At 35.2% G+C, this 21,916-nt stretch overlaps 1 protein-coding gene across 1 annotated transcript in view; it reads left to right on the top strand.

Annotated features, from left to right (window-relative positions):
- The first annotated feature begins 1,518 nt into the window (after positions 1 to 1,518).
- The window catches only part of KATNA1 (katanin catalytic subunit A1), a 38,559-nt gene continuing 18,161 nt past the window's right edge, over positions 1,519 to 21,916 (top strand). The window contains exons 1-4 of the mRNA XM_074187802.1: positions 1,519 to 1,789; positions 13,118 to 13,292; positions 15,284 to 15,441; positions 19,934 to 20,120. Coding sequence (XP_074043903.1) covers positions 13,131 to 13,292; positions 15,284 to 15,441; positions 19,934 to 20,120 — 507 coding nt within the window. The 5' untranslated portion in view covers positions 1,519 to 1,789; positions 13,118 to 13,130. The remainder of the gene's footprint in view (positions 1,790 to 13,117; positions 13,293 to 15,283; positions 15,442 to 19,933; positions 20,121 to 21,916) is intronic.

Below are 21,916 nucleotides of genomic sequence, written 5' to 3'. Positions count from 1 at the left end.
CATGCATACACTGTTTTGAGACTCATGTGTGTATCGTCTACATTATATGGAGCAATTAGGTAGAACATTATACAGAGGACCTCACCTGGAGTCAGGAAGATTTCTTTTCCTAAATTTAAATCCAGTCTTAAACATGAACTAGTTGTGTGATCCTGGGCAAGTTGCTCAACTCTAGTTGTCTCAGTAGAAAATGGCAGACTATTCCAGGATTTTTTGAGGATGATGGAAACAGGAAGCAACCAGGAGAAAGGGAGAAACTGAAGATAAATGAGAGTAGAGATGATAAAAGGGGCAATCTGCTGTAGGAAACAGGTTAGAATGAGATCACGTGTATTTGTAGAAATCTTTGCCAGGACAATAAGAAGGACCTTCCAGGAGAGATGAAGGAGGAGATAGTTGCAGAAAGCTGCTGGGTGAATCAAGAAGAAAACTGGGATCGCTCAGCTAATGGCCTCAAATTCAGCAAGCGATGAGACAAGGAGAAAGCATTTTAAGTGGGAGAGGGAGGGTTAGCCAAGGATGGGAAAGTGGAGGGGTTATTTCAGTAACAGTTATTTCAGTAACAACAGGTGAACTTGTAATGGGACAAAGCAGTCAGAGTACTAACTGGAAGACCTTAGTTCAAGTCCTTCTGTAGACACTTTCCCAGCTGTGTGACTCTGTACAAGTCACACAACCTCTTAGCCTCAGCTCCTCAGCTATAAAAGGGGACAATAACAGGACTGGGGTGAGAATCAGCTGAGGTTAACATGTAAAGCATCTTGCAGACCTAAACCTTATACAAGGGCTCTCTGCCCTATTGTGTAGAATCCAGAAATCTAAACCTGAAAAAAGGGAGTCTGAGCCCCGGGGGTGAAACATGCAGTACTACAGGGCGTCCCAAAAGTCTTAGGGCAGTCTAAAGCTTTAATAATTTTTTTTTTTTCGAAGCAATGGGGTTAAGTGGTTTGCCCAAGGTAATTATGAAGGGTCTGAGGTCGCATATGAACTCAGGTCCTGTTGCCGCCCCTTTGATAACTTTTGAAACAAGTGTGTGTACGAGGCAACCGCACATCCGCATACACCGTTATGTGCATGCTGTATGCATATGTGTGTGTGTGTGTTGAAGGAGTGTAGAGAGGGATAAAAAGGGAATAATGAACAATGTTTAATGGAGAGATAAACATGCACATTACATGACCGCACACAAACACGTGTGAAGGTACGCATAACATTTTACACATATGTGTATACAGACGCACATCAGGGCATGCTCTCTCTCTCTCTATAAATATATACACATATATATGTATATATATATTATATATATATATATATAATATATATATATAATGTGAGCGTTGTTTTCGGCTTAGAGAAAGAGGCGACGCCGCCTCACACAGAGACAGAAGGAGGTCCCCGCCACCCCGCCACGTGCGGCTCGGGCGCGGGGCCGAGCGCCGGGGAGGCGGAACTCTCGCGACAGGTGGTCCGGTCGCCGTCCTCGCCGCCAGCCCCGCCCCCTCGCCGGCTTCTACGCGCCGTCCGAGGGATTGAGAGCGGGCGCGCGCACGCCCCGCTCGTCCTCGCCCCCGCGGCGTTCCCTTTCCCCTCACGCATGCGCCGATGTCGCCTGGGACGCCGTGGCCGCCGCCGGAAGTGACCCTGGCGGGTTTGACTTCAAATTGTCTGCGAGGAGCTGCGGCGGCGCCGGAGGGCCGGCGGTCGGGAGGGGAAGTGCAGGGCAGCGCCTCCCCACCGCGGTGGGCGTCTTCCTCCCCCGAGCCCCCGGACGTGGCGGCGGACACAGGTGAGCCGTCCTGCTCTCCTTCCCCACCCCCACCCCCACCCCGGGGCCGTGAGCGGCGAGGCGGGGGGGAGCCCGGGGGTCCCGCGCCTCCCGACTCGGCCGTTTGACACCTCTGCCTCCCCGAGCTCTGGTTCCCCCTTCCCCAGAGGCCTGGGGCCCAGCGGGGCCAGACCCCAGCCTCGTGTCCCCCGAGAAACGTCGAGGCCGGCCGAGCAGCCCCGGCTGGGGACCCGCCTTGCCCGCTTCATTCTCTGAAAACTTGCTTCTCCCCACCCTCACTCACCCCTTAAAAAAAAAATCGATTCTCAATAGTTTGTTTTTTAATTTTTACTCTTATGATATGCCTTTTTTATTAAAGATTTTTATTTTGTTTTACGATTTTTCCCCTAATCTTACTTCCACCCCCCCACAGAAGGCAATTTGCCAGTCTTTACATTGTTTCCATGATATACATTGATCTAAATTGAGTGTCATGAGAGAGAAATCATGTGATATGTCATTTTTTTATTAAAGATTTTATTTTGAGTTTACAATTTTTCCTCTAATCTTACTTCCCTCCCCCACAGAAGGCAATTTGCCAGTCTTTACATTGTTTCCATGATATACATTGATCCAAATTGAGTGTCATGAGAGAGAAATCATGTGATATGTCATTTTTTTATTAAAGATTTTATTTTGAGTTTACAATTTTCCCTCTAATCTTACTTCCCTCCCCTACAGAAGGCTATTTGCCAGTCTTTACATTATTTCCATGGTATACATTGATCCAAATTGAATGTGATGAGAGAGGAATCATGTGGTGTCATTCTGACAGTAGTTATTTTAGTTTTTCTACCGCTGTCAAACTCTTAACCCCCCTCCCCCACCCTTGTTTTTCAAAACTCGTTAGGAATGCTATAGGAAAAGTTTCTTATTGAAGTTTATTTTTCCCTGATGTCATTCCTTGTTGCATTATGGCAGGGGAACATGACTTTTCCTGAATTGGAAATGCTTTATCGTTCCACGCCAGAACTTTGTTAAGAATAAATTCGTGTTTTCTATTTTAATTGTGAACTGCCTGGTTTATAAGCAGCCTACTCCCAGGACAAAGATAGCCGAGTCGTCACTTTTTAAAACAGTCCAGCTTTTGACTTGCCTCCTTCTTTGACTGCTAAAAAAAACATTCCTAGCGTTTTAGAATGTGTGTCGAGATCTTTGTTTCTTAGTCACAATGATAGAACACTAAGATTCTGATGTGATTTATGTGTGGTTCATTCAGGCTGAAAAGTTCTCATTATGTAATAATATATAGTGTCTATATTAGTTGTATATTATATCTATATAGTATATGGTAGCCCAACTTTTCTATAGGAGGATGAAATTTTTTTTAGAAATTATCAATATTTATCAATGTACAACATGGAAACAATGTAAAGACTGACAAATTGCTTTCTGTGGCAGGGGAGGGAAGTAAGATTGGGGGAAAAATTGTAAAACTCAAATAAAATCTTTAATTAAAAAAAGAAATTATCAATATTTAGGGGTAATCCCTTGAATTAGACTTTTAAAAAAGTTCAAAGAATATTGTGTATTCTTATACAAAAAAAATAGCTACCCTTTCAGGAAGTATTGATAAGCCTATACTAGTCCATACTTCTCCTTGGCTTTATATCATGTTAAAACTCTAAAAGACAATATTGATTGCCTTCCCACCAATTTTAGATAATAAACGTCAGAAATTTAATATAAAGTATATTGTTTAATTTTTATTTTTTCAGCATGAGGCTAAATATTTTCCTTTTAACCTTGACTGACTGTTTTACAAAGATAGTGTTATTTATCAGAAGTCATGGTATGTTGCCTACTGATAAAATTCTAGGTAACTTAAGCCATCATCCTAATTGTTGTTTAAATGTGACTTTGTGGTTCTATTATTTTTTGTTGAATTATGGAAGTCCATTGATTTCTTTATTCCCCCCCCCCCCGTTTTATTTAGGATAAATTGAACCTTATATTTTATCATTAAATTAGTGTGTATATGACTTTTTTATTACAAGAATTTTCTTAACACAAAGTTACATTTATTAACAATGTTAAAGAAAAGTATCCTCACTCCCCGCCTTTAAAATGTTTGTTTATTTATTTATTAGATTTTTGCTAGGCAGTGGGGTTAAGTGGCTTGCCCAAGGCCACACAGCTAGGTAATTATTAAGTGTCTGAGACCGGATTTGAACCCAGGTACTCCTGACTCCAGGGCCGGTGCTTTATCCACTACACCACCTAGCCGCCCCTTAAAATGTTTAATTTTTGAAATATTTCCTTAATGAATACAGATTTTTATTTTTTAATGATAAAGAATAGTGTCCTGAGTTTTAAAATACTTTTGGAACATAGATTACACTAAGGAACTCTTGTTCCATAGCCATAACTTTGTTTAGCTTTAAAACAAGGAAAAATATCACTTTGTTCTAAGTGGTCATGGGTCATTTATTAGTGATTATTCATCATTACCAAAGACTAATTTATAACTTCTGCATAATATAATTATAAACCTCATATGTTAGTTCAGAATCTTCCCAGTCTAACACCTTGCTCTTTTTTTTGAAGTTTGATTTAATGAACTCTTGTGCCTATTTTAAACAGTTTTTAGTTTGCCCTCAGATAATATATAATCTTTTTTATATATTTGAGTAAGCCAGCCTTGTAGAAAGAGTAGAAAATTTTTCATTGATCAGTTTTCATTGATTTTGTCCATATTTTAACAATGCCCCCATACTTGGATACCCCTAAATTTGGAGCAGTTAAATTTTTTTTTTCTTTTGAGCATGTTGAGGAAAGGAAAGGATTAAAATTTAAGGGTTTTTTTTTTTTTTCATTCATTACCTCTTCTCCATCTGTTTGACAGGATTCCCTGCCCCTTTTCTTACTATTTCCTAATTGTATGTGAATAAAAGAATTTTGCCCAAACTCACTTCATAGATATATGTGACTTGACCTTTCTGAACCATCACATCATGGAATTTCATTTAAAAATCTGATCTTATTGCTTATTTTATTAGCATCTTGCTCAATTAATTTTAATGAGTCTAGTCATCAGTTAAGTCATTAATCCTTCACAAGCCATGTAAACAAAGGGGACTCTCATGGGATGAGAGTAAGTGGAAAAGCTTGTTCTGCAATAATAGAGGTGCAACCTGTGATAATTGTGAGAAGTAATATTTTATGAAGTTAATTCTTTAACATTTTTGCACAAAAATATTTTATTAAAATTAGAGAAATCTGATTTTTTTAGGACTGCATTAAAATGTTGAGTTAATATCTAATGTTAAAAAATTATAGTTAAAATGAGGTGTATAGAGTAGTGGAAATTTAGACTTAACATTCAGGATTAGAAAATCTTGTAGAACTATACAGTATTGTTATTAAATTAAGGAGGAAGATGATGTTTAGGATTACAAAACTATCTAGAAAGTGAAGAAAGCACCGGCCCTGGAGTTAGGAGTACTTGGGTTCAAATCCGGTCTCAGACATTTAATAATTACCTAGCTGTGTGGCCTTGGGCAAGCCACTTTAACCCTGTTTGCCTTGCAAAAACCTAAAAAAAAACCCCCAACAAACAGGTGAAGAAACCTTTTTAACTTATCACTGGTTTCTATGAACCCTCACTCCATTTTCTATTCACCAAGGTAAAATATTTACTTATTTATATATATAACTTACATCTCTATTTTTTGTGTCTTTCAACACAAGTGTCTTCCAACAGTAGTCATTCCCAAGGAATTCTAGCTTTTAGAGCCCAAAGAGATCTTGGAAATCTCTAGTCTACCACATTCTATCCCTGATTTATATATGAGAAAATCAAGGCACAGAGAGGTAAAACAACTTGTTGAAGGTCACACAAATAAAATATTAGAGACAGTATTTGAATTAATTTTTTTTTACTTTTTTCACTAACCACATACTTCTTTTGTGACATAGTACTTAGTAATCAGTCAGTTAATCAAGCAGTCACTAAATATTTATTCTGTATTAGATTTTGTGTATATATAAAGTAGTAGTAGAAACTCCCTCATTCTACAAATAAGAAAACTGGCCTGAAAGGTAAAACCCCCAAATCAGATAAATTTCAAGTATTTGGGTCAGGATTTGAACTCAGATTTTCTCCCTTGAAACTCAGTATCCTTTTCCAATACCTTCTTTGCTACCCTCCATGCCTGGGTATTTCTCAAAATACTTCCTTTTTTTTTATGATTAGCGAAGTTTTCTTATCTATATTAGAAAAATCAATATCTGATATTTTTTCTTAGTAAGTTCTTGTAGATTAAGGTGCATCTTTCTATTTTGATTGATCATTTCATTTTTAATTCTAGATCGCAAAAGATGTTTTACTTAACTCTTTCAAAGAGTACTTTGGATAATACATTTCATAAGCTTGTTATTGGTGTATTTTGCATAAATTTAAGGACTGGAGTGCTTCCAAGTTAGTGACTCAAAAAAGTACACCTCCCCTCCTCCCAAGACCTCCAAACAGATTTAGAAAGTGTACCAGACTTATTCCTGATCAGGAAATCCAAGAAAAAAAATGAAAGTGAATTGTTGTATTTCCAACCCATATCAGCATAGGGGGTTTGTGTGTGTGTGGACATTGGGGATAGGTCTGGTGAAGAATATGCTGCTGGAAGGATTCCAATTCGAAAGAAGCAAGAGGAAATTCCAGGCCTAGGATAGGAAAGGGTACCAATGGGTTCTCACTTGCTACCCAAGTCTGGGTCACATATCCAGGGCAGACTGAGAAGGGAACCTGTGCTGAGAGACAGCATTCTATGCTGGGGATTGGTCAGGGAGTTACTGAGCAAAGCGCACATTCAGAAGCAAGCAGTAACTGGGTGGAATGGGGTCTTTGCCACCAAATCAGACTGAAGCCTACAGAGAAATAACCAAAGTAGCAGTCCCAGATCAAAAGGGAGCCAATAGTTCTGTTGTACTGAATCAGTAGAGCTTTCCTGCTGATTGATAGCTGAAGTCAGCAACAGTTATCGAAACTCTAAAGGAGACAAACCCAACTCAGAAACTTTTAGAGTTCAAACTAAAAGAGCAGCGATTAGACTTTGTCTTGAGTTATACTACTTTGGGAACACTGAAGCTTTCAGGTTACCAGCCTGAATTGTCTCTAAAATCCTGAAATAACGCAACAATCCATACCCCAAGAAAGCAACAGTATGCAAAGTCTATCTTAACATAAAACCCTAAAGTCAAGAAGTAGACTGAAGAATAAGTACCCAAAAAAGGAATCCCATTTTATAGTCTTAGCATCTTGATGGGAAGCTCAAGATACAAACCCATGAAAAGAGAATGATTCCATAACATCTACAAGCAAAACTTCAAAGTAAAATGGATATCGGGTATAAATTCTACTAGGATTTCTGAAAAAGGTGGAGCAAGGGTTTTAAAAAAGCTTAAAAATTATTTTTTAAAAATGAAATTAAAACACTTAGGGGAAAAATTAGAAACTGTAGAAGCAAGAATTACTAACAAGAGATATAAAACGTTACCCTAACAACAAATTCCCTGAAAATTAGAATGATCCAAATAAAAACTTAAGATTGCATGAACAACAAAAATGCTAAAAACAAAGTCACAATCCTGAAAAAAGGGAAGAAATATGTCATTTCATAACAAAAACATCTAATCTAGAAAACAAAATGAGCTAATTTTAAGATTCACTGGAATACCTAAAAGCCATGACTAAAAACAGAACTTAAGACATCATAATTAAATCATAAAAAAAAACTGCAAAAATCCCTTAGAACCAGAGAACTAATTAGATCTCCTAGGAGATCACCTCCTGCAGGAAATCTCAAAATGAAAAAAATTCCCAAGAAAATCAAAACCAAAACCCATAACTTCCAGGTTAAAGAAAAAATACTGCGTGCATGCAGCTGGAAAAAAGAATTCAAATACTGAGGAACCCTAGTCAGAATCATTTATGAGTTTTTCTTTGATTTTTGCACAACAGTAGGGTTAAGTGACTTGCCTAAGGTCACACAGCTAGGTAATTATTAAATCTTTGAGGTTGGATTTGAACTCAGGTCCTACTGATTCCAGGGCCAGGGCCACCTAACTTCCCCTAATCGTTTATGATTTAATAACCACAACAAAAGAAAGGAGAACTTGGAATATGCTATTCCCAAAGCCTAAAGATATAGGAGTATAACTAAGAGTAACTTACTCAGCAAAACTTAATATAATGCTATATGAGGAAAAATGAATTTTTAATGAAATAGAGGACTTTTAAGCATTTTGATGAAAAGATAAGAGTTAAGAGGAGACTTTGAAGTATAAATGCAAGAGTCAAGAGAAACATAAAAGGTAACCATGAACAATCATAAAGATCTAAACAAAGATTTACATTCATATATGGAAAGATGAGACACCTCTCCATAGTCATTAAATGTCCTAGAAGGAGTCTAGTTAGAAGGACTGGAAGTGGTTCTGTTCTATCTTGATCTTAAAAGAATGTCAAAGAAGGGAATACAGAATACTTGGAAGTGAGGAGGAAGATTAGGGCAAATTTTTCCACATGTTAAGGATGAACAAATAGAATATATAAATAAGGAAGAGGGATGGAAGGAACAGCTGACATTTGAATCTTATTCATATCTAAAGTGGTCAAAGGAGGGAAGGCTACATACACAGTAGGGATTCAGAAATACACATCATTCATCAATGAAGCAAAAGGGAAGGGTTAGAGAAGGAAAAAGAGGAAATAAGGGGAAGGGAATTAGTCCTGAGCAAAAAACATGGGATTTTTAAAAATAAATACAGCTCTGCAGTAGCACGAATTGAAAACAAAATGCTCACCAATTGAGAATGGCTGAACAGGTTATGAAGTATAAACATGATGGAATACTATTATGCTGTAAGAAATGTGGAGAATGAGGGATAGTAAAGAGTCTAGGTTAAAGATAAGTACAATCACTTTTGAAATTTTTAAGGAGTTAGTGAAATAAATCCAATACAGGTCCAGTAGGTCAAAGGAAATTTGGTAATGGAGGGAATCCTAAGACTATAAGTCAGGAGACTTAGGATGCCTTTGAGTAAGTCACCTAAAATCTTAAAGGCCTATTCATGTGTAAAAAGGAGTTAGGGTTGGGGAAACTGTTGGGACTACATGACCTCAGTGGTTTCTTCCAACTCTAAAATTTTCTCATTCTGTCAATAAAAATTTACAATAAAAAAAAAAGATAAGTACAATCCTGAGAAACTGACAAGATATTGGTGTCTTTCAAAAAAAAATGAAACTTTAAAAGAGGGAAGAGTTGGGAGGGAATTTTCATAGAAATCTGGCAAGACTTATATAAATAAACTGATGTAAGGTGAACTGAGCAAAATCAGAGCAATATATATAGTGACAGTAATATTGTAAAGACATACACTCTTGAAAGACAGGAATTCTGATCAGCATAATGACCAATCATGATTCCAGAGACCTCATGATGAAACATGCCCTTCATTCTTCAACTCTTGGCAAACTGGCTTCCAACCTCATCACTCAGCTGAAACTGCTCCCCAATGTAATTAGTGATTATTTTAGTTAGCCATTTAATTTGACTATCTTTTACAAATCCTTGACTTATTTGACATCCTTCTTGACCTTGTATTTGACACTGTTGAACACTCCTGTATATTCTTTCTTCTTTGGTTATTTGTGACTGTTCTCTCCTGGTTCTCATACTATCTGACTATTCTATCTCTTTTGCTATGTCATCTGTATCATAGCTTTTAACTATGAGTATACACCAAAGTCCTTCCTTCCTCTTCTTTTTCAACTATTTCTTGATAACTTCTTTAAGCTCCATTGACCTCAACTATTAATTCTATGTAGAAGGTTTCTAGCTATGTGTATTCATCCCCAGTCTCTACCTTAACTTTAGTCCCAGAATATTTAATTCCTTATTGGTTATTTTAGACTAGATATCCAAGAGACATCTGCTGAACTAATTTACTTTCTTTTTTTCTTTTTTTATTACTTTTTATTAAAGATATTATTTGAGTTTTACAATTTTTCCCCCAATCTTACTCCCCCCCCCCACACACAGGGAAAGCAATCTTGTCAGTCTTTACTTCGTTTCCATGTTGTACCTTGATCCAAATTGGGTGTTATGAGAGAGAAATCATATCTTTAGAGACAAGAATTCTAAGAGGTAACAAGATCAGACAATAAGATAATGTTTTTTCCTAAATTAAAGGGAATAGTCCTTGAACTTTGTTCAAACTCCACAGCTCCTTAACTGGATACAGATGGCACTCTCCTTTGCAGACAGCCCAATTGTTGCACTGATGGAATGAGCAAGTCCTTCAAGGTTGATCATCACTCCCATGTTGCTGTTAGGGTGTACAGTGTTTTTCTGGTTCTGCTCATCTCACTCAGCATCAGTTCATGCAAATCCCTCCAGGCTTCCCTGAAATCCCGTCCCTCCTGGTTTCTAATAGAACAATAGTATTCCATGTCATATATATACCACAGTTTACTAAGCCATTCCCCAATTGAAGGACATTTACTTGATTTTCATTTCTTTGCCACCACAAACAGGGCTGCTATAAATATTTTTGTATAAGTAATGTTTTTACCCTTTTTCTTCATCTCTTCAGAATATAGACCCAGTAGTGGTATTGCTGGGTCAAAGGTTATGCACATTTTTGTTGCCCTTTGGGTGTATGAACTAATTTACTTTCTCCCTAAACTCTTCCCCCTTCTAAACCTCCATATTTCATTTGGAGGGACTAATACCCTGTTAGTCTCTCAAATACAGCCTTTTCTTTATCCTAGAATCTTTACTCTTCCTTAATCCACATATCCTGCCAGTTGTCAGTTTCACCAGACCTGGGCATATCACTTAACTTTTGCTTTCCACAGTTTTCTCATTTGTAAAATGGGGTTAACCTACCTCTCAAGGTTGTTGTGAGGATCAAACGTGATCATATTTATATAGAAGGTGCTTTGAAAATGCGTATTCCCTTTCTTTTCTCTCCCCACCCAGCCTTATACTATAACTTAACTACCTTGTAGTTAATATGTTTGTTCTATTTTATTTGTTTATAATATACCTAGGTAGGTACTCGTCTTTTCCACCAGAACAGAAGCATCATCAGAACAGGAGCAGGGATTGTTTTATGCATCACTTTTGTATTCTTCACATAGGGTCTATCATGTACTAGGGACTTAATGAATATTTATTGAATTACCAAATGTTGAGGAGGCTTCTGGAACTGTGATTTCTTCTATTACAGGAACGCTTTTTACCTTTGCTAATACAGATCAGCAGCTCCTCTATAACTTAGAGTCTTAGAGAGTTTTATGGGGGAACTAAAAGAATAACTGACTTGTCCATAGTCATATAACTGGTATGTGTTAGAGGCAGAATTTGGAGTATTTATAACTCTTCAGGCTGCTGCTCTACTTTAAAATTGTTTAATTTTCAAAATTTTTACTTTATTTTTAATTTGAACTTAAAAAATTAACACTTATATATTTTATTATTTATGAAACCCTTTTTAAAGTACAGTTATCTCTTCTACATCGTGGGGGTTAGGAATTCAGCAATCTGGAAATCCACATAAAATTTTTGCCTGCCCTTTTTAGCAGAGAAGTCTGAATTTTTTTTCTTTTATTAGAGTACCTTATTGTAAAAATTTGGGTTAAGTATTTGATCATAAATATTTGTCATCCATTGGCCTTTACATGTTGTCTGCAACTTCCACAAAATTCCCATTTAATTTTTATGTCAACGATACATCAAAATTGTGATGGAGAAAGTTGTGATATGGAAGTGATAACTATATAATAAAATCAACATGCAATTTCAGACTCTGTGCTATATGTTCCTTCTGGGCTTCTGTTCTGAAGTCTGTTCCCCTTCCCCCTTTTAAAACCCTATCTTCATTCCCCTTTTTTTGTCCCTCCTTCCTGCAACTGGAAAAACAAAGGAAAACAAAATTAATGTAATGAATATACGAAACAAAACAGATTTCCACCTTGTTTTCCATTCTTTATTATTTTAAAGATAAAATCTGGTCATATTAATATTTAAATTAATATTAACCAACATTATGAAGAAAAATAAAATTATTCCTAAGTAAAAATTGTATATTGTCTTATTATATCCTACAGCATTAATCTGATTCTCCCAGAAAGTAAATATTTATGTAATTTTAAAGGTCTCAAAATGTATCATTGTGTGACATTTTGCTGTTCCCTCTTCTGTTCTATATATTTTTTAACTCAGAGAATATGATAATTTCATAATAAAGTAGAAGCAATTTACCAAAAAGAGAAAAATATAATTTTTAATTGTCAAAAAGTTAAATATTTAAATGGGAAATCTGGTAATATCTTTGAAAATCTTAAATATTGATAGTATCTTTGAAAGAATAAAACTGCCACCTTTGATTTGTTTGATAAACTTGTTTCAAACTTGTTTCATAGATGAAATCATTCCTAAGACTATAATTATGTTACTAAAAGACAAGATTTGAGTTTACATCTATTTTCAAATACAAATATTTCTCACAATAAAGATTTATTAAAGACCTGTTTTACTTACTTGCAAATTCCCAGTTATCAGTTTGCTATAAGAAATTGAACTGTGGTCATATAGAACCAAGGGCCATGTTGCCAATCCAATGTAATAATTAATTTAGATTGCTAAAGGATGATTTGAACTCAAGTACCTTTTATCTGTCAAATAAAAATTTATAACTTTGGGTATTATTATTGTTTATTTGTAAGTTACTGTTTGTGTTAACCACTAATCTTAAATAACTATACAATGCATTTTTCTTTGATTGTTTAGATTATAAGCCAGTATAAATTAACTAGGGATCCCCTTCCCCCCCCACCCTCCCTTTAAACATTCCCTTTTTTAACTTCCCTGTTTCCGTCTAGGGCATTGCTATCTTCCTAGTTACTAAGATCATAACCAGCATAACAGTGATACATTTTGGGACCTTTAAAATTACATAAATATTTACTTTCTGGGAGAATCAGATAAATTCTGTAGGATATAAGAGAATATACAATTTTACTTTGGAATAATTGCATTCATCCAGTCAAAACTATTAGAATAGCATGATCCTACTTAATATATAACTTTGAATAATCTCATTTCAAAATCTTAAAATTCATCCACAACTTTTCTTCCTCTATGGTAATGATAGAGTCTGAGCGGGACTCTCCTGGAACTCTGCCATGGATAATATTTCTTTTTGGCTATGTGCTTGGGCTCTGTTTGGAATACTTAACTGTTAATAAGCATGCAACATGAAAAAATATTTCTTTTTTTTTTTCAGTTTGCATTTGAGCATGAGTCTTCTTATGATTAGTGAAAATGTGAAATTGGCTCGTGAATATGCTTTGCTGGGAAACTATGACTCTGCGATGGTCTATTATCAGGGAGTACTTGATCAAATGAACAAATATCTGTACTCTGTCAAAGATACATACCTCCAACAAAAATGGCAGCAGGTGAGAATCATATCTCAAATTTTTTCCCCTCTCCATCCTACATGTGCAGTCAAAGTATTTTTCCTAAAGCATTGGTCTGACCATATCACTCCACTCCTCAGTAAGCTACAGTGATTCACTGTTACCTCTTCAAATACAAACTCTTCTGTTTGGCATTTAAAAGCCTTTACAGACTGGCTCCAAACCATCTTTCTAGTCTTTTTGCACATTAATCCTTCTTTCATTCATTCTAAAGTCCAGCCAAACTGGTTGCCTAACGATTCTTTCTTCTCTCATTTCTGTGTCTTTACATTCATTCCCCCTTCTCCACTTTTCTATTCTGGAATATACTTATTTTTTACTTTTGCTTCTAGAATCTCTAATTTCCTTCAAAATTCAGCTCAAGTACCACTTTTTACATGAAATTTTTTTCTGATTTCTTCCTACTACACTACCTTCCTCCCTCCCAAAATTGTCAGCTATTTATTTTGTTTATGCTTGTATGTACATGTTTTCTCATTAAAGAACACAAACTTCTTTTTCTTTCTGTATCCATGTCTAAAAAAGTACCTAGAACCTAGTGGGTACTTAAATATTTTTTGATTGTTTGTTATTATTTACTTTTGCTTTAATGGTTTAATTACTCAGAATAGAAAACTTTTAAGAAGTTTGAAAGATTCAAAGTTATATATAGATGCATTTTGGCATTTAAATAGAACTATCTGTGATAAAAACCCCATTAGTCTATTAATCAATCCCATTTAGTCTATTCCAATTACAGTTTAATAAAGGGAAGTTTACTCTTTGTCATTCTATTAACCTATTTATAAGACAGTATTGTTTCACAGAATACATTGGCAATGAATTTAGCATTTTCTTTAGAGTCAAATTTGATACAGGATTAGAGCATTTTAGGGGGACCTTTTAAGACTTCATTATTTCCAATTAAATGATCTGTAGAGTGTCAGGTATTAAGAATGATGCCATAGCAAAATTTGATTATATAGAGTAATGGCAAAGAAATTACAAAGATACGTAAAGTAACTTAGTTCAGCTGTTGTATTTCATGATGATAGCCACAGATCCATGGAATATTTCTTTGGTATTAACTATTGGTTTATTATTTCTTACTAAGAAGCAAGAAATATCCCAGTCAGTTTCAATCAGTCTCAATCTCTCTCTGGCTCTCTTCCTCCCCTTTCTCATTCCCCCTCCCCTCTCTTTATTATAACCTTAGCCTTCTTATCTTCGACAGTTATATTTCATAAGTAATCTTAAGTTTATCTTATTTCAGGCATCATTGAAAGACATTTCAGACTTTTTCCTCTTCCTATTTGTGAAAGAATGGCTTACATATTTTGTTAGATGTTTTCATTTTTTCTATTTAGTTCCTAAGTAATGCTCCTATATTAACTCAACTTTAACAATAGTAAAGAAATTTTGAAGTTATTTTTATTATCTTACATAATTACTTTCTGTCACTAAATGAAGCTTATCTTTTATTTATATATAGGAAAAGTTGTTTTTTTTTTTGTCTTGATGTTTCTTTGTTGAAGAATAAATTGTAAAACCTTTAGTCAGTTTTTGGTTTTGATGTGTAATTCATCTTTTAGTACTGGCTGTAGTTTATTAGTCAATTTTATTACTTTACATTGGATGGGAGAAGTTGAGATCAGTATCTAAGGATTGGTTGGTTTCTCTTCTAAAAAGTATATATTTTATTTTTGCTTTGTTAAATAGATATATTTTTATTAGATTTTGGATTTATAAAAAAGAAGTCTGTAATTGTCTATAATTTAAGAAAAAAGCATGAAATTATTCTGGTAACATTACTTGTTAAAGTTGCTATTGCATTTAGGAGTTTAATACCAACAAAGCTTTTAAAGCTTCATTAAACAGTCTTGGCATAACTAGTTAAAAATTTTTTCTCTGAATGCAGATTTGTAACCTTTATGATGCTGATTTTGTAAGTCAATTGAATTAAAAGATTATTGTTTTCCCTTGTAAACCAGGTTTGGCAAGAGATAAGTGTGGAAGCTAAACATGTTAAAGATATCATGAAAACACTAGAAAGCTTTAAATTAGATAGCACTCCTTTAAAAGCTGCTCATCAGGAACTTCCAGCTTCGGAGGGAGAAGTTTGGTCCTTGCCAGTACCTGTTGAACGAAGGTAAGTAGGAGTTTCTTAGGGGATATATTAGGAATAAATGTATCCAAAGTGTAACTTGGTGCCTAAAGTATTTCTTGACTCTTTAAAAAAAAAACCCAATAGGAATGAGGGTTTTGTGATTTTTAGCTACTTTAAAATAATTCTCTAATCACAATTAGTACAACTTATAATAATGTTGCTTTCTTAACCTCTTCTTTAACTACATTCTTGATAACTTTTGACTATAAAAATTTTGCCCCATCTACATTCTTGTATAGCTCCTGATTGTGTCACAACCTTAAAGGAGAAGTTCAGCAGACTATAACACAAGAAAAAGTATCTGACATAGTATAGGTGCTTAATAAATGCTTGTTGGATTTCTTCATTGAACAGAGATGAATTCCTTCATTTCTATGAATTTTTCCGTCTCACTTCTTATTTCCTGATTTTAAACTCCTAAAGTTTTTCACCAGCCATCTTAATTCAATTTTTTCTTGTTTCTTAAACATTTACACCTATTAAGTTTCTTTTTCTATACCTTTTTCCTTCTCTAAGAAATCTTTGATGCTTCCTTGGAAATTCACCTTTTTTTTACATATTTCCCCATTAGAATGTGTATTTCTTAGGGGGCAGGAGCTATTTTTTGCCTTTCTTTGTAGTCCTGGCACTTAGTGCTTGGCATTTAGTATGCCTTTATAATACATGTTTTTGATTGATTGATAATTTCTAATAAATAATGTTGTCCATTGTCCAAATAATCTGCCTCTGGAGAGGCATCCTCCCACCCCCTTACTACTTACTCACTGTTAAATCAGAAAAAAAAATCTTCCTAAAAGTAATTTTGTGAAAGGAATTTTGTATTATTAGATCATTTCTGACTTCCAAAATTCAGTAATGTTTGTCCCTGAATAATGCAGATAACCTAATATTACTCACTCTTTTTGGTCTTCTCTTTTCATTTATTTGTCAGTATCTTCTCCATAGCCAATCATTTATGAATGTCTCATTCACAGAGAGTTAAATGAACTTTTGTAAAGTGCTTTATAATCCTCTAAATACAATATGACTATGAACTTCTATTATTATTGTAAGCGCCTCTGCTGGAACCTGGTCATTAATTTACTAGACTAGGGGTGGGGAATGGCCAGATAATATAAGGCCTGAGAAATCATTTAGTCTGACACTGCCAAGGCAACCAACAGGTGGGATTCGTAATTCAATAAATGAAGGAACTACGGGCGGCTAGGTGGCACAGTGGATAGAGCACCGGCCCTGGAGTCAGGAGTACTGGAGTTCAAATTCAGCCTCAGACACTAGCTGTGTGGCCTTGGGCAAGCCACTTAACCCCATTTGCCTTGCAAAAACCTAAAAAAATAAAAAATAAATGTAGGAACTTTTTAGAGGTGAATGAATTAAATGTTTGATCAAATATAAACAAGAGATTTTTAGGTTGAGAATTTTGTATGGCCCTCAAATGATGTTATAAATATCCAAATGGTCATTGGCAGAAAAAAAGATTCCCCATCCCTGCCCTAGACTATTACTGTGAAGCCTACTTCATTGGGGTTATTTCTTCTTCCTACCCTTGAAACTAGTTTCCAGCCCAGTCCTATCCACAATCTTTTTAGGTTTTTGCAAGGCAAATGGGGTTAAGTGGCTTGCCCAAGGCCACTTGGTAATTATTAAGTGTCTGAGGCCAAATTTGAACTCAAGTACTCCTGACTCCAGGGCCGGTGCTTTATCCATTGCACCACCTAGCCACCCCCACAATCTTTTGACTCTTCTTACTTTATACTTATTTTTTCATAGAGTTTTAGAAATCTTATATTGCAATAACAACTTTTTGTCATCTTAAATTCCAGTTGCCAAAAAAGTTTTATTTTGATGTCTTCTCATCATTTCTATCTCAAAATTATTAAAACAGTTCTTTATTCTTTCACTTTTATACATTTTTTGGCTTACAGATCAGTTATTTTGTCATGATTTGGTCATTTTTCAGTCAGCCATATCCAGTTGTAAATCAGTGTTGCATTGCACAATTTTTTTTTGAATTGATCACCTTTCAGATTAATTTTTTTTTCTTTTTGTAATTGATGCCTTTTTTAAAAAAACAATTAGTCATTTTTTGATGTAGTCTCTGTTCTTCACTGAATCATCCAAGTAATGAAGAAAAACAGTTAAGCACAATCGACTTGACAAAGCAAACCTTTCTGGCACTCCATACCCAAAGATCCCATTGTTATATTGAAATGAAGATTATACATTATATCCCTTGTTTTCCAAACCAAGATTGTTCATTGCAATTGAGTTGTTGCCTTTTTTTTGTATTAATCATTTCATTTTTTCTTCTTTGACTTTTCCATTATCACCCTTCTCCCTCTCTCCCCTCCAAGAAAACTTGACCATTAGATTATAAACTCCTTGAGGACAGAGACTGTCTTTTTTATATTTTTTATCCCTAGGATGTAGCACAGTACTTAGGTCATAGTATGTGTTTAATAAATGTTTATTGACTATTTATGGACTTTTTTTGGTTGCTACTACCTTAGGTCAGTTCCCTATTGAATTTATGCCTAATTTGCTATAATAGCCACTTAACTGATCTCCCTGTCTTTTTTCTCTCCCTCCTTATATTACCATTAGATTAATCTTTAATTTCATCATATTTTCTTGATTAAGATCTACAGTGGAATTTGTGGCCAAAATTTCCAATCAAGCATTCAAAGTCTTCCATCATTTGGCCCCACCTTACTCATGTAACATTATATTTTCATCCTACTGCTGTCCATTGTGAATCCTTTATTCCAGTAGGAAATGTTCTTGTTATCTCCTGCTAGAGTCTGAGCCAGGAGACCTGGATTTGAATACTAGGTCTGATACCTTTTAACTCTTTGACCATAAACATATAATTTAACCTCTCCTGACTTCACTTTCTTAATCTATGTAATGGGATTAGTAATACTTGTAGGTCCTTGCTGGGTTGTTGTAAGATATGCATATATGCATACAAAGCTTTAGGTAAATGTCAGTTTTCTTCATTATGATCACCATTAGTATTATTGATTTTTCCTTTTGGCTATTATGCCTTTATTCCTAGCCATCTAACTTGTGTACTTCACTTACCTACTTCAGGCTATCCAAGCCCACAAGAATCTTGTTCTTCCTATTTGCTGTTGTACTTCATCTGTGTATCATAAGTTGCTAACACTTGAATATGTACAATATTATCCAGTTTATATGTCTTAGCTAAATAATTAATTCATTTAGTTTAATTGAAAGCGAGGACTTTGGACTATTTTTCTTTTTTAAAAAAATTAATATATTCTTGAATTTTACAGTTTTCCCCCAACCCTCCCCCCCAACAGAAGGCAGTCTGTTAGTCTTTGTATGGTTTCCATACTATACATGGATCTAAATTGAATGTGTTGAGAGAGAGAAATCTTTAAGGAAAGAAAAATAAAATATAAGAGATAGCAAAATTATATAATAAGATAGCTTTTTTTTTAAATTAAAGGTTATAGTCTTTGATCTTTGTTCAAATTCCACAGTTCCCTCTTTGGATACAGATGGTAGTCTCTATTGAAAATACCCCCAAATTGCCACTGATTGTTGCACTGATGGAATGAACAAGTCCATTAAGACTGATCCATCACCCCCATATTGCTGTTAGGGTGTACAGTGTTTTTCTGGTTCTGCTCATCTCACTCACCATCAGTTCATGCAAATCCCTCCAGGCTTCTCTGAATTCCCATCCTTCCTGGTTTCTTATAGAACACTAGTGTTCCATAACATACATATACCATAATTTGTTTAGCCATTCCCCAATTGATGGACATTCACTCAATTTCCAGTTCTTTGCCACCACAAACAGAGCTGCTATAAATATTTTTGTACAGGTGATGTTTTTACCCTTTTTCATGATCTCTTCAGGTATAGACTCAGTAGTGGTATTGCTGGATCATAGGGTATGCACATCTTTATTGTCATTTGGGCATAATTCCAAATTGCTCTCCAGAAAGGTTTAGATTATTTTTACATTCTTCTGTGTTCCTGGTATAATACTCAGAATACAATAATAAACACACTTATAATTATCATGCAAATAATTTGACAGAGATCCTTTTTGATGATTATTGTTTTTCAATACTATTTTTCTTCTTGACTTTCAATTAACATTTGTACCAAATTCACACCTTAGATTGAAATATGAAGACCATCTATTTATCCCTTCACCTCATACCTTTCATATCCTTTTTTTTTTTTAAAGTTTTTGCAAGGCAATGGGGTTAAGTGGCTTGCCCAAGGCCACACAGCTAGGTAATTATTAAGTGTCTGAGGCCGGATTTGAACTCAGATACTCCTGACTCCAAGGCTAGTGCTGTATCCACTTCGCCACCTAACCGTCCCTATATCCTTGTTTTTATTCTGCTTTCTTTCTTCAGTCAATCAAAATCACTTGTCCTCTTCCATCATGCTCACTTGTTTTATAGTGTGATCTGTTTTCACTAATCAGACCATCACCAGGACCCAGAAAACGTCAGTCCCCTCAGTATAGTGACTCTAGAATCCATGGTAATCGTCCAAGTGCAGCAGTCAAAGTTCCTCATCGTCCATCTTCGCAAAATTCTAATAATGACAAAGGAAAAGCAGTCCGTTGTCGAGAAAAGAAAGAGCAACAGAGTAAAGGAAGAGAAGAAAAGGTAAAAAATTGGTTAATTTTTTTCACCACAATAAAAAGTGAAATTGTTAGTTATATATTTAAAAGATAAAAGTAAAAGGTTGAGATTTGGCTTCCTCAGACTAGGTGATTTTTCAAATGAAGCTATGTTGCAAAACTTCAGATAACCTGAACCTAACTGACCATAGCCCCATCAAAATTATGTTTCCTATACTGCATTAAATAAATGTTTAGTTTCTACTATATCTAGAAGAAAGAAACAAATAAAGACCACTTAGTATCTCAAATATGTATCTTTAAAAAAAACCACATACATACTTGTTCAACTTTTTAAACCACACACACAAAATCAGCAGTGGGAAGGGGCCTTGGTAATTTCCTAGTTCAGTCCCATATCTTTATAGCAAAGGAACCTGAGACCCCAAGAAGTTAAATACCTTACTCAAAGATTCAAAATTACTTAGGTCACTTAGGGTAGAAATCCATTTATTTTTCTTAGTACATTACTCCTTTTTCTTAATTATTGTACTGACTCCAATACTTTATATTCTGAATCCACTGTATTTATATGTGTATGTATTCATATATATGCATGTATGTATATGCATATATATATATATATATAATATACCTACACACATACATAGATGAGAATTGACACTTTGAAAATTCAAGCAAAATAAATACTAATAAATAAATATAGGGAAGATGACTTTTTTTTTTAAGGTTTTTGCAAGGCAATGGGGTTAAGTGGCTTGCCCAAGGGCCACACAAATAGGTAATTGATAAGTGTCTGAGACTGGATTTGAACCCAGGTACTCCTGACTCCAGGGCTGATGCTTTATCCACTGTGCCACCTAGCCACCCATGAAGATGACTTTTTAAAAATTGTAGTAGAATGTCCCAATTCCCACATATTCTAGGTAAAAGAAGGCTCATTGAACAACTGAATATACCTTTTTACATTTGAGATTTCATTTAGTATCTGCTTTTTATTATTTCTTTTTGCAAGGCAAACGGAGTTAAGTGGCTTGCCCAAGGCCACACAGCTAGGTAATTATTAAGTGTCTGAAGTTGGATTTGAACCCAGGTACTCCTGACTCCAGGGCCAGTGCTCTATCCACTGCGCCACCTAACTACCCCATCTGCTTATTTTTTAATCCTCTTTTTTTCTAATCCCCATATTATGGGATTGTGAGCTTGGAAAGAATAGAATAAAAATAGAATCTATATTTGGATATTTTGATGAAACAGCTGTAAATAAGAAAGGAATTAGCACTTAAAACCCTATCCTAACTCCTTTTTTTAATCTAATCCATTATTATTTAGTTTTTTAAATTGCTTGAGATTAAAAGTGACTAAGAAAATATATTGAATGCAGTTAATCTTTAGGGGTTTTTTTGTTTTTGTTTTTTCAAGGTAATGAGATTAAGTGACTTGCCCAAGGTCACACAGTTAGGTAATTATTATTAAGTGTTTGCGGTCAAATTTGAACTCCTGACTGTAGGGGCAGTGTGCTATCCACTGCACCATCTTTCTGCCCCAATTTTTTTTTTTTAACATTTTTTATTTTATGGCAAGGCCAGTGGGGTTAAGTGGTTTGCCCAAGGCCACACAGGTAATTAGAAAGCGTCAGAGGCCGGATTTGAACTCAGGTACTCCTGACTCCAGGGCCAGTGCTCTATCTACTGCATCACCTAGCCGCCGCCTGCCCCACTCCCCCCTTTTAAAAAGAAATAAGAGTGGGAACTCTGCTGCAACTCATTACAAATCTGACAGTTTATTTTTCATTCACAGATTTTTTTTTTACAATATTAC

The sequence above is a fragment of the Macrotis lagotis genome, chromosome 5 (assembly GCF_037893015.1).
Source record: "Macrotis lagotis isolate mMagLag1 chromosome 5, bilby.v1.9.chrom.fasta, whole genome shotgun sequence".
NCBI classification, from domain to species: Eukaryota; Metazoa; Chordata; class Mammalia; order Peramelemorphia; family Peramelidae; genus Macrotis; species Macrotis lagotis.
The sequence above is the reverse complement of the archived record's forward strand: the minus strand, read 5'-3'. Positions and strand labels throughout refer to the sequence as shown.